The following is a 14,277-nucleotide window of genomic DNA, read 5'->3' as shown; positions in this document are numbered from 1 at the left end:
TAAATTGCATAATCAGTCTGGTTATATTATATTTTAGATACTCAGAGTGGTTGTATGATGTATAAATTACATAATCAGTCTGGTTATATTATAATTTAGATCATGTATTTGATTAAACAGAATTAACACTTGAAATGTATTCTATGTTTGATCACTTAGCTGAAAATATTAGAGAAAGACATAAGAAAAGCAAAAAGGTAAATAACGTTTGCGTCAGAGCAAGGAGGCGAAACTGTCGTGTAATTATAGCACGAAGTTCATGAAGGGTCGTGACATTTTGTCTTGACACATATTTCGGACACAAGATAAGGACAAGAATTCAAACGAGAAGGTACACTATACGATACTGCATCTCTTCAACATAAAAATGAGAAGTTTGGTAATCATAGCTGCCATCATCGGTCTGTCTTGCCAGGTAAGTACGGTTTTAAAACTGTATTTTATCTGGATATATATATGGAGTGCGAAATATACAGAATTTATTTGCTGATTTTTATAGCCAAAGTCAAGCCTAATTAAACATTAACTGATTGTAATTAGTCTTTAAAGGATAGTTGAATCAAAACTTAAACACTTTCTTTTTTATACAAATTAAGATATAAATAAGGAAATTTCACAAAAGTTCGAAACAAAAGTATCAAGCCTATCGAAATGTTTTACCTCAAGTCTTTAAAATGTTGCGTTTCTAAAGTGTTCGGGGTCTCTCTATTGAAAGGATAAAATATGTGAATGGTACGATAGCTTGTAAGGATTTCCGAATACTTCCTAAAGACGCAAGGTCGATAGTCTTCACGGCAGTGCAATGTACATTACAGCTAAGAACGTAGTTCCAGTGAAACATTCGTATAGCATCAAAAGTGTAACTGCACAAATCATATAGCATTGTTTTAGGTAACGATGACAAGTCTGTGGCGATTTCCTACCGGAGTGAATGTAGGAAAGAGAAGATGTGATCGCTGGAAATTTTATTTTAACGTAAATAAATAATTATTTATCTCCTGTTTAAAAATAAAAAAAAATACCATGTTCTTATTTTAGCTTCAATATCAGGAATGTCCGACTAGCAAGTAAAAACGAATTATATATTAGGCATGGACAGAAATCACGTGTTTCAGCGGCAACTCTAAATAAAATAACATTATGCTATCAGTTTCTAATAGCGGGTGATAATTGCGTTGATATTGCTATGTTTTTTTCAATCATTTTCTTTCGTAGAGATAAAATTTTGCATTTTGGTGCGAACATTATATGAAACATGTTTACGTCATGCACTGAGCAATAAATACGATACAAAATGGACTTCCTTTAACCAATCATCTGATTTATGCAATTCAAAAGCAACCCCAACATATTATTTTGGGGTTGGGGGGTTGGGGGGGGTTCGGTTTTTTTTTTAAAATATTTTTTTCCTTCTTGCAATTATTAAGCTTAGAGTGAAGTTCAACATACTCTTTATCAAGGCTGCCAGTGACTGAATATTACCAGGCATTATCTTGATGCAGACTAGTTTGTGACCCACACGACATATCCCTGAACAAGCAAATGTAAAACATAGAAAAACAAGCAAACAAACTAACAAACACACGAACAAAACAATTACCTAACGTAAATCAGATTTACCAAAGCGTTCCATAAAACTTAAAGGTTCTACTACATTAACGTCATTGTCTGGCCTTTACCAAACAAAAGGATTAACAGGTTCGAAGCAATAAGTTTGTAGTATATCTAAAGCAAGAATACTGATAAAGAGTTTATATATGACATTAAATGGGATATTATCTATTTTGTCAATGTGAAGATTTCCACGGCTAAATGGGATGTTGCCTCTTTTGTCAATGTGAAGATTTCCACGGCTAATTGGGATATTATCTACTTTGTCAATGTGAAGATTTCCACAGCTAATTGGGATATCATCTCTCTTGTCAATGTGAGGATTTCCACGGCTAATTGGAATATTATCTATTTTGTCAATGTGAAGATTTCCACGGCTAATTGGGATATTATCTACTTTGTCAATGTGAAGATTTCCACAGCTAATTGGGATATCATCTCTCTTGTCAATGTGAGGATTTCCACGGCTAATTGGGATATTATGTCTTTTGTCAATGTGAAGATTTCCACAGCTAAATGGGATATTATCTCTCTTGTCAATGTGAGGATTTCCACGGCTAATTGGGATATTATGTCTTTTGTCAATGTGAAGATTTCCACGGCTAATTGGGATATTATCTATTTTGTCAATGTGAAGATTTCCACGGCTAAATGGGATATTACCTATTTTGTCAATGTGAAGATTTCCACGGCTATATGGGATATTATCTCTTTTGTCAATGTGAAGATTTCCACGGCTAATTGGGATATTATCTATTTTGTTAATGTGAAGATTTCCACGGCTAATTGGGATATTATCTATTTTGTCAATGTGAAGATTTCCACGGCTAAATGGGATATTAACTCTCTTGTTAATGTGACGATTTCCACGGCTAAAGAAATTCCCAAATCGTGACATATCGATGTAATGAGTTGGTCAGCTAATAATAAAAATAATAATAATAATGACGACTTTGTATAGCGCCTAATCTTTAGAAGCTCTAAGCGCTTTACAACATTAGACAATACCTATAAGATAAAAACATATAATGATATGATTACAAAAACAAACACCATGAAATTAGAAAAACATTAACAAACGTGCTGAGAATAGTTAAGGTAGGAAACATTAATAGGTCTTTAAGTTTGTTCTTGCAGTTGAAATAAGTGAGTTTTGAGAGCCTTCTTGAATGTGATCACTGTGTCTTTGTGTCTAAGTTCAGTGGGCAATTCATTCCACGTTGCTGGGCTCTGGTATGCAAAAGAACGCTGTCCATATGACTTTGTTTTCATACTTGGAATAAGTACTTGGAATTGACTATACGATTGTCAGAAGAGGAGCGTAAGTATCTTGCTGGTGTGTACACATGGTTGAGGTCGGATAGGTATGTTGGACTAGAGTCCGACAGTGAAACGTAGCACAGAAAACAAATTTTGTGTTTGATTCTGGATCGAATGGATAGCCAGTGTAGGGTACAGAGCAGCTGCGAGGTGTGCTCTGATCGTGGTACTCTAAGTATGATCCGAGCAGCTGTGTTTTGAACTTTTTGAAGTTTATGGAGTAGATATTGAGATGGACCACACAGAATTGAGTTACAATAGTCCAGTCTTGAAAGTACTAATGAACACACAAGTGTTTTAGTGAAACATTTAGTTCATTTAGTTCGTTTGTTTAGTAATAAAGATAAACGTTTTCATCGTAGGCAGTGTACTGAGATACTCACGTACATGGATATCGAAATATTAAAGTATGTATTGAATTGTCTCCACCCTTCGTTCCGTATGTGTATAAACAACGCTTGAATAAAGTTGCAACATTTAACGAATGAACATGCTGCCAACTAAGACAAAGCATGCAGCTAATGGATCAACAGTCATACGTTGAAAAAGATAGAAAGCAATCCAGTTCCTGGCAAAATTTAATTTTCCCATAAGTACCTGTATTCATCCGTTTGATAAGACATTGTACTCTCTCTCTCTCTCTCTCTCTCCATGATATAGATATCAAATGTCAGAGGTCAACACGCGTATTGATTACTATCTTCCAATCAGCATGACAATGCCAGTACCATTTCAGTTTATTTCATACTTCTTTTTAAATTGCTATTACAAGTGGATCATGATTTTAAATGGGTTAAATAATATATGATTGCTTCTCTTGTAGGAAACTACTAAGGGAACTACAATGCATGCGCCTCGCACAACTCATGAATCAAGTGTAGATTCTCATTTTATATTCCACTATGACCATCTCACGGTAGGTAACCTCACTCTGTCTCTGTCTCTTTCTCATAACCACACATTTACTTCATACATACAGAAGGTGATGCAAATATATTTTGTTACAATTACATACATACATACATACATACATACATACATACATACATGTGTGTGATTTGGATTGTTAACATAGCATTAACAATTTTTCAGTCACATCGTTACGATGTCTGCAATGTGGCAGATAACAGTGATGTCTAGCACTGGGGCATCATGCCGCAGACATGTATCACGATGTCCCACCCAGTCACATTATCCTGAAACCAGGCCGACCAGTCCTAACACAATTCCCTTAATGCTGAGCGCCTAGCGAGGCAGCTGCAAGTACAACTTTAATAAGTCTTTGATTCGAACCCATGATCTCCCGCTTCCGAGGCTCTTAACACACACACACACACACACACACACACACACACACACACACACACATACATACATACATACATACTTACACCCACACACACACGCACGCACGCACGCAAGCATACATACATACATAGATACATACATACATACATACATACATACATACATGCATGCATGCATACATACATACATACATACATATAAACATACATACATACATACATACAATACATACATACATACATACATACATACATACATACATACATGCATGCATACATACATACATACAGACATACATACGTCTTTATAAAATGTAAATTAACTGGTCATTGAAAATACTCAACGATTTCTCATTTTCTACGAAATGTACGAAACATGCCTTTGGAGTAATATATGGAAAAGTACAAGGCAGCTTTTAATGCGCATGCGTCCTCAAGGGGTAGAATTTTGAATTAATATTCAGAAGAGTTGAAACCAAACTCTGCTCATGCATTGGCAACAAACAAAAAAGTCTGCATTGAAAACAAAACATGAACCAGAACCAGCTGAGACTGCAGTTTTCATTGTAACGTCAATAAAGCTTAAGTGGTTTCTTTCTTTCTTTCTTCTTCTAACTTTAGGCAAGTTTTTAGGTATACGACCACATAGTTCACTGTGTCATAGCGAGTTCAGTGGCAACAGGCAAGTTTTTATGTATACGACCACATTGTTCATTGTGTCATAGCGAGTTCAGTGGCAAAAGGCAAGTTGTTAGATACATCACCATATCGTTCAATGATTCATGTATCGTGCTATGGCTCAGTGGCAAGAGGAAAGATGCTAAACAATATTGCCACATCTTACATCGTGCTGGAACAAGGACAAAACTGACTGGACAATGTAATAGAGGTCGATTCTGATTTAGAACTTACCGCCAACTTGTTTTAACAAGTGAGAATGACGTTCAGTCGTGAAACGTGAGTTTTGTTCTTGCTTTTATTATTATTATTGTTGTTATTATTATTATTATTACTTGTGGCCATTTTCTGCTTTCGTTGTTTTCATTGCTGTTTGTTTGGCATTTAAATCATAGCTGGTATTGCAGTTTCTTGTACTTTTTATACATAAACAAAACAATAAATTGAGAAAAGATTGTAGTAGAGTAATATTTTTTTTATTGTCAAAAGGACTACGTAATACACGCGACCATATCACCGACAGGTGATCCTCTGCTCAGGAACTAGAGCTATAAATAGGTGGTATACGTCGGATTAACCGTACTCATGCGAAGACAGTTTTGCAAGAAACCGCACCTTATTGTTTTACTAACGTATTTCATGATTCACCCAATAATAATAATAATAATAACAATAACAATAATAATAACACATGTATGAATATTATGACGAATATGTTGTCGTTCTGCCCAACGAACATAACAAAATAGATTGAAAGTAAATATGATTATGTAAATCTGCCATATTCACCTCTTGGTCGACACCAGGACGTGATATTGCACGTGCAAAGTAACTGCTACTTCGAAATAAATTCAGTCGGAATACATGGGCTGATTCCGACAATACTGATTTGTTGATTTAGGTTACACGGTTTCATCATCACGTGAATGATTTGAAAGTGGCGAAGGAGCGAGATTAGTTGGTGGAAAAGAGCTGAGATATTCCGAATGTTGTTCATTAGTAAATGAAATGACTTCTCGGGGTGTTAAACGATTGTCAATTATATTACGGGATAAAACATAGTTTTTTTTACAGAATAAAATGATAGTCCATAAAAGTACACATTGTTTTGTTTTGTTACATCTTTGTTATGTCATAAAATGATGGTCCATACAGGAACAAATTGTTACATTTTTGTTACAGCAGAAAATGATAGTTCATACAGGAACAAATTGTTACATTTTTGTTACAGCGAACAAAATAATGGTTCACACAGGAACAAATTGTTACATCTTTGTTACAGCATAAAATGATGGTCCATACAGGAACAAATTGTTACATCTTTGTTACAGCACAAAATGGCGGTCCATATGGGTACAAATTGCTATATCTTCTCGTTGGGTGAAGACGACCGAGCAGACGTACACACAGACACCAGACTGAGGACCCTTGAGGTAATATATACTTTTATTATTCAAATTCTTAATAGGCTCAAGGTGTCACAAGAAAGACTACGTTAAACAGACTGCCATGACAATCTTCCTGGCGTTATCGTTGGATTCGCTTACCCAAAGCAAAATTTCATGGCATCTTTTGTGTGGGGGCTTTAGCGAAAAGAGGCGCAAGAAGAGTTTTAATAAAGCAGTTGAAGTAACATGTCTTGCCCATGGATACACCAAGGGGGAATACCCTGTCTGGTAGTATTCATACCCGCACAATTTCGATTGCTAGTCTGTCAGATTATCCACTAATCCACCACGTATCCCGTCACGGTTAGTTTTCTCTTACATTATGCAGACTAATGCATCCGATCTGATCCGCATCCTCCAAACGCTATTCACGAAGTTAGTCTGATAGTCCGCAATTATGTCACAAAAGTGCTATTGATGTTGAATGGTTTCATGACTTCTTACAGATATATATATATATATATATATATATATATATATATATATATATATATATATATATATATATATATATATATATCACCACAAAAGGTAACACATGGTCGCAATTATTGAGTTTGCATGTGTATATATAGTCACAAGTTTTGGGCATGAAAACATTTAGTGCCGGCAAAAGATTAGCCCTGTGCAGTTCCTATGTTTGGGTTCTGTTCATATTTTTTGGAGCCCAGCTAAGAGTGGGAACGGCACGGAGTAAAACTGTTTCCCTTCCAACTCTAACAGTCTATAATTAACATAGACTTACACGTCTTTAACCCATTTGAATTTAAATTTATTTTTGACCACAATTATGAACATTATGAGCTATCTGATACAGGCAGCTGATCAAAGTAATGCTTCGGTGTGTTCGGTAAATGTGATTTAAGTAGCAAAAGATATACTAACTTTCTCACAAAGTGTACTTTCTCACAAAGTATACTAACCTTCTCACAAAGTATACTTACTTTCTCACAAGGTATACTTTCTCACAAGGTATACTAACTTTCTCACAAGGTATGCTAACTTTCTCACAAGGTATATTTTCTCACAAGGTATATTTTCTCACAAGGTATACTTTTTCACAAGGTATACTAACTTAATCACAAAATATACTTACTTTCTCACAAGGTATACTTTCTCACAAGGTATACCAACTTTCTTACAAGGTATACTAACTTTCTCACAAAGTATATTTTCTCACAAGGTATACTTTCTCACAAGGTATACTTAACTTTCTCACAAGGTATACTAACTTTCTCACAGGGTATACTTTCTCACAAGGTATACTAACTTTCTCACAAGGTATACTAACTCTCTCGCAAGGTATACTAACTTTCTCACAAGGTATACTTTCTCACAAGTATACTAACTTTCTCACAAGGTATACTAACTTTCTCACAAGGTATACTTTCTCACAAGGTATACTAACTTTCTCACACGCTATACTAACTTAATAAATTTCTCTAAATGTATGCTACCTTTTTCACAAGGTATACAAACTTTCTCCCAAGATATACTAACTTTGTCTACCCTTGTAATATGGAAATTAACATCCACAGCGAATTAATTTACATTTTCTGAAAGTAGACGTATGAAATTTAAAAATATTTAACAGCCTGGAAAATGCTATCCTCTAAGGTTTAGAAAGTGAAAAGACTGGTGCTGAACATGCAATCTGCAAAGAAATAGATATCAGAAACCATGTCTAGTTGTAAACTCTAAAAGAAAAACATCCGCCATCAGTGAGAATATCCAAAAAAAAGGAAATTATATATATGCATATCAGGGGAATACAGCTATTTTATTTATTTCTTTGCAAACCTATTGTTAACATCGAGCTGGGGAAAAAATAATAGGTACTGCATGCGCATGACCTCAGATCTTTGTTTCTTTTTTTTTCCAAGAGGAGAAAAATATTGCACATTTTCAGCTACCGGGTATATTACCGAAATATAATTTATAAAAATCGTTGAATAGTCCAATTGTTTTTTTTTTTGTTTTGTTTTGTTTTTTTGGGGGGGGAGTATGCACAGTATTAGTACTTTGTGACCTAATTATGTGGGTCGTATTGAGGAAAGAAACATTTTTATATAGTTACTTACAAGACAAAACAATTTTTACTTCACTCCTACAGATGTTGCATCTGATAAAATAAAGTCTACTATCTCAATTAGTCTGAGTATAATCAACGTCATAGAATGATTGAATAACCTCTGCATTGTAATTTAGATCTGCAAAGATATATTATTATATGCCTATTTTTTTCTTCGTTAACATTTCATTGCCCGAATTGTTCAATATTTTACGATATTGCCCACCTTCATACTGCACTCACGCGCAGGACACGTGTGCCTAATAGTGTATTAGGAACTACTTTGTAAACAATTCATGTACATTAGTGTAGCAGACGCTTTCCGTTTTGGTTGATTACATTTGTTCTGAATGAACTAAAGCAAACGTTTCGTGGACTGCCACATACCAGCTGCTTTGCTACATTCCGTTTTAACTTTGTTGATACAATGTTCGGATTTTGGCGTTAGACGTCAGATTTCATAAAACTGCTGGGTACTTACAAATAACATGCAAGTTACAAGGCATAAACTGTCTTCTACAGCTGGTAATAAGAATGGCAAACAAAATACTCTTGCAGTTTTACATCCTGAATTTCCTTTCTTAGTTCTGCAAATCCGAATTATATGAGCCATGTCATAAATTCTCAAGCTTGATTGCACATTTAGAAATTATACTGTCATTTCGACTGTATTCCAAGTGCAATTACATCATCCTTACTGCACTCAAAATGAAATGAACATTACATTCAATAGCGTCTTTTTAATAATTACAATCAAAAGACTTCATATTTTCCCCACATAATTTTAAACGGTCAGTGACAGAACAAATATACGCTTCTCCCGCGCTGCTTCAATCCGATGTATTTCATGTACAATTTGCACAGATGAATCCAGTCCATAACCAAGTGATTTCGTAGAATGAAAAAATACCAAATTATATTCATTCCAGATCAAATGGTAAACTTGCTGTAATGCGTATTCATTCACAATATAACTCACAATTTCAATTTTAAGTAGAAACAAACACCATTGTCTTTCTAAAATTATGTCTAGCGCGCGACAAGCTTAAATGTATCTGGGCGGTTTTATGTGCGCATTAACAATGTTGTTGTCCTGTAATGATGAATCTGCGATTGTTTATTTAGTTCGGAATAGGGCACAAATTTTTTAATTTGTTTCTTGTAGTGTATTTTGTTGTTATAATTAAGCCTTAGGTAGAATAAGAAAAAGAGCATATAATAAACTCGTTTTGTCGGATGGATATACTGAACTCCCAAGGTCGTGCAGTATTCCATCCGAAAAACTCATATTTTCCCATACAATTGCAGTGACCTATAAATACAATATGCATAGTCGTTACTTTATCGCCATACTGATGGTATGCAGAAAATGATTATCTAGATAAAACGTGCATGTGACGGGATTACGCAATACCATGGTCAATTTCTACAAGAGTGAATGTGACGGGATTACGCAATACCATTGTCAATTTCTACAAGAGTGGGTGTGACGGGATTACGCAATACCATTGTCAATTTCTACAACAGTGAATGTGACAGGAATACGCAATACCATTGTCAATTTCTACAAGAGTGGATGTGACGGGATCACGCAATACCATTGTCAATTTCTACAAGAGTGGTTGTGACGGGATTATGCAATACCATTGTCAATTTCTACAAGAGTGGATGTGACGGTAGTACGCAATACCATTGTCAATTTCTACAAGAGTGTATGTGATGGGATTACGTAATATCATTGTCAATTTCTACAAGAGTGGGTGTGACGGGATTACGCAATACCATTGTCAATTTCTACAACAGTGAATGTGACGGTATTACACAATACCATTGTCAATTTCTACAAGAGTGGATGTGACGGGATCACGCAATGCCATTGTCAATTTCTACAAGAGTGGATGTGACGGGATTACGCGATACCATTGTCAATTTCTACAAGAGTGGATGTGATGGGATTACGCATTACCTTTGTCAATTTCTACAAGAGTGGATGTGACGGGAGTACGCAATACCATTGTCAATTTCTACAAGAGTGGTTGTGACGGGATTATGCAATACCATTGTCAATTTCTACAAGAGTGGTTGTGACGGGATTACGCAATACCATTGGCAATTTCTACAAGAGTGGATGTGACGGTAGTACGCAATAGCATTGTCAATTTCTACAAGAGTGTATGTGATGGGATTACGCAATATCATTGTCAATTTCTACAAGAGTGATTGTGACGGGATTACGCATTACCATTGTCAATTTCTACAAGAGTGGGTGTGACGGGATTACGCAATACCATTGTCAATTTCTACAAGAGTGAATGTGACGGGATTACGCAATACCATTGTCAATTTCTACAAGAGTGGATATAACGGGATTACGCAATACTATTGTCAATTTCTACAAGAATGGATGTGACGTGATTACGCAATAGCATTGTCAATTTCTACAAGAGTGAATGTGACGGGATTACGCAATACCATTGTCAATTTCTACAAGAGTGGTTGTGACGGGATTATGCAATACCATTGTCAATTTCTACAAGAGTGGTTGTGACGGGATTACGCAATACCATTGGCAATTTCTACAAGAGTGGATGTGACGGTAGTACGCAATAGCATTGTCAATTTCTACAAGAGTGTATGTGATGGGATTACGCAATATCATTGTCAATTTCTACAAGAGTGATTGTGACGGGATTACGCATTACCATTGTCAATTTCTACAAGAGTGGGTGTGACGGGATTACGCAATACCATTGTCAATTTCTACAAGAGTGAATGTGACGGGATTACGCAATACCATTGTCAATTTCTACAAGAGTGGATATAACGGGATTACGCAATACTATTGTCAATTTCTACAAGAATGGATGTGACGTGATTACGCAATAGCATTGTCAATTTCTACAAGAGTGAATGTGACGGGATTACGCAATACCATTGTCAATTTCTACAAGAGTGGTTGTGACGGTAGTACGCAATACCATTGTCAATTTCTACAAGGGTGTATGTGATTGGATAACGCAATACAGTTGTCAATTTCTACGAGAGTGGTTGTGACGGTAGTGCGCAATACTATTGTAAATTTCTGCAAGAGTGGATGTGATTGGATTACGCGATACCATTGTCAATTTCTACAAGAGTGGTTGTGATGGAACTACACAATACCATTGTCAATTTCTACAAGAGTGGATGTGACGGGATCAGGCAATACCATTGTCAATTTCTACAAGAGTGGATGTGATGGGATTACGCATTACCATTGTCAATTTCTACAAGAGTGGATGTGACGGGAGTACGCAATACCATTGTCAATTTCTACAAGAGTGGCTGTGACGGGATTACGCAATACCATTGTCAATTTCTACAATAGTGGTTGTGATGTGATTACGCAATGCCATTGTTAATTTCTACAAGAGTGGTTGTGACGGGATTACGCAATATCATTGTCAGTTTCTACAAGAGTGGATGTGACGGGATTACACAATACAATAGCAGTGTCAATTTCTACAAGAGTGGATGTGACGGGATTACGCAATAGCAGTGTCAATTTCTACAAGAGTGGATGTGACGTGATTATACAGTAGCAGTGTCAATTTCTACAAGAGTGGATGTGACGCGATTACGCAAAAGCAGTGTCAATTTCTACAACAGTGGATGTGATAGGATTACGCAAAAGCAGCGTCAATTTCTACAAGAGTGGCTGTGACGGGATTACACAATATCAGTGTCAATTTCTACAAGAGTGGATGTGACGGGATTACGCAATATCAGTGTCAATTTCTACAAGAGTTGATGTGACGGGATTACGCAATATCAGTGTCAATTTCTACAAGAGTTGATGTGATGGGATTACGCAAAAGCAGTGTTAATTTCTACAAGAGTGGATTTGACTTGATTATGCAATAGCAGTATCAATTTCTACAAGAGTGGATGTGACGGGATTACACAATAGCGGTGTCAATTTCTACAAGAGTGGTTGTGATGGGATTACGCAATAGCAGTGTCAATTTCTACAAGAGTGGACGTGACAGGATTATACAATATTAGTGTAAATTCCTACAAGATTGTTTGTTGTTGTTGTCGTGGGGTTTAACGCCATTTTTCAGCACACGATAGGCTATGCATGGCGGCCAGTATTAATGGTGGAGGAAGAACCCGGGAAAACTAGGGGAAGAACCACCGACACGCGAGAAGCTACTAGCAAGCTTTCTTACATACCCACATTGGCCGAATCCTAGACTCGAACCCATGCAAACAGAGGTGAAATGGGAGGGATCTGTAACGGAGAGCGCTTTAGACCACTCGGCCACTCGGGGCACCCCTACAATATTGGATGTAACGGGATTACGCAACAGTTGTGTAGGATTCTGAAGGTGATTGGATTCCTGAACATATCTGTCAGGTTCCACAAGAGTGGTTGTGATGGGATTTCGCAACAGTTGTGTCGGCTTCCACAAAAGTGGTTATGACGGGATCAAGCAACAGTTAGACAAGGGTTTCTAAAGACTGGTTGTGACGTGATTACGCAATGAAAGTGTGGGGTTCCGCAAGAGTGGATGTGACTAGATTACGCAATAGTAGTGTGGGTTTCACAAGACTAAATATGATAATTTATTGGTCATCTTCATTTCCTACACTTCAGAGGTAAATAGGAGGAACGAAAACCAGCGGATAAAATTTAGTTTTTTTTAACAAATATGTTAACTTGTTGTAAACATTTGTACTTTGAACTATTTCAAGATTATTTCTTGAACATTGGAGCAGATATTTTGATCAGCTGTCTGCTTTAGGCACGGCTTATGGTTCGCTAATACCACATATTGAAAGATGGGAAAAATTATATTAGAAACAAACGAAGGTAATCGGACAAATAGTCTAACTTCTACACGGTTACAATGAAAGCTTAAGCAGTTAAAAGAGATACATGGAGTCACGTGCAAAGATGTTTAGGAGTCAAAGCATATTGATTATATGGGAAAGGGAATTATACTATCGAACTGAGAGGGTAACTTATCATTAGTAGCATTGTTGTTGGTACAGTTGTTGGTATTGTTGTTGGTACAGTTGTTGCTTTTGTCTTTATTTATATTAATATTTTTAATATTATTGTTGATGTCTTTATGAATATTAATTTTATTGTTCTTGTTATTGTTGTTTTTACAGTTGATGTTTTTGTTATTATTATTATTATTATTATTATTACTGGTTCATTTATTGTTAATATTAACCTTAGTAATCTTACAGTTTACTCATTCCAAGGAATTCTTCAAAACATTCACACACAATTGCCCTGAATAGTTGGAAAATAGGCCTTTCCTGTTTATACACGACTTTTTCATTCGAAGATTTTTGTTGTTGTCCTGTGTTCATGTATATATATATATATATATATATATATATATATATATATATATATATATATATATATATATATATATATACTTTATCTACTCTCTTCAGATCAAATTAATTCAAATGATCGGGTCTCTCACAAAGACAGTGGTAACCAAGGATTCCCTGGACGATAGCGTTGCTAAAGCTTGTGGAGAATTCGTTCGTCATTATTACACCTTCTCCGAGGTTATGTGATTTTAAAATAAAACAAACATTAGAGACATACATTTTTTCCACACGTGTTAGTTGTCAATATGTACAATTCTCTGAAAAACTTAGATGTGTCTACATGGACATCTGTCTGTCTGCCTATTGTCTGAATATCATCCCCCTTTGTTTGTAACCCTACCCCCGCCGATTTCAATAAAACAAATATTTAATGTGATAAAAGGTGGGCATAACTTAGCCAATACATTCACTGATTTATAATTTCTAAACTTTGGCGTTCAGC

The 14,277-nt window shown here is 35.8% G+C and overlaps 1 protein-coding gene across 1 annotated transcript; it reads left to right on the top strand.

Annotated features, from left to right (window-relative positions):
• Window positions 1–291: 291 nt before the first annotated feature.
• LOC149789537 (uncharacterized) lies at window positions 292–14,060 on the top strand. The gene is made up of 4 exons (XM_089973306.1): window positions 292–415; window positions 3,755–3,847; window positions 6,248–6,349; window positions 13,893–14,060. The coding sequence occupies exons 1-4, from the start codon at window positions 368–370 to the stop codon at window positions 14,019–14,021; spliced, it is 372 nt and encodes a 123-aa protein (XP_089829432.1). The 5' UTR covers window positions 292–367; the 3' UTR covers window positions 14,022–14,060.
• Window positions 14,061–14,277: the final 217 nt, after the last annotated feature.

The sequence above is a fragment of the Sinohyriopsis cumingii genome, chromosome 10, assembly GCF_028554795.1.
Source record: "Sinohyriopsis cumingii isolate HCF-2022 chromosome 10, ASM2855479v2, whole genome shotgun sequence".
Lineage (NCBI taxonomy): Eukaryota > Metazoa > Mollusca > Bivalvia > Unionida > Unionidae > Sinohyriopsis > Sinohyriopsis cumingii.
This window is presented reverse-complemented; position numbering and strand designations above follow the sequence as displayed.

Excerpts from the sequence above, each read along its gene's own strand:
- LOC149789537 (XM_089973306.1), top strand. The coding sequence starts at position 368 with ATGAGAAGTTTGGTAATCATAGCTGCCATCATCGGTCTGTCTTGCCAG. Across the intron at positions 3,848-6,247 it reads TCCACTATGACCATCTCACG|CACAAAATGGCGGTCCATAT; the intron begins GTAGGTAACCTC and ends TCTTTGTTACAG. Across the intron at positions 6,350-13,892 it reads CCAGACTGAGGACCCTTGAG|ATCAAATTAATTCAAATGAT; the intron begins GTAATATATACT and ends TACTCTCTTCAG.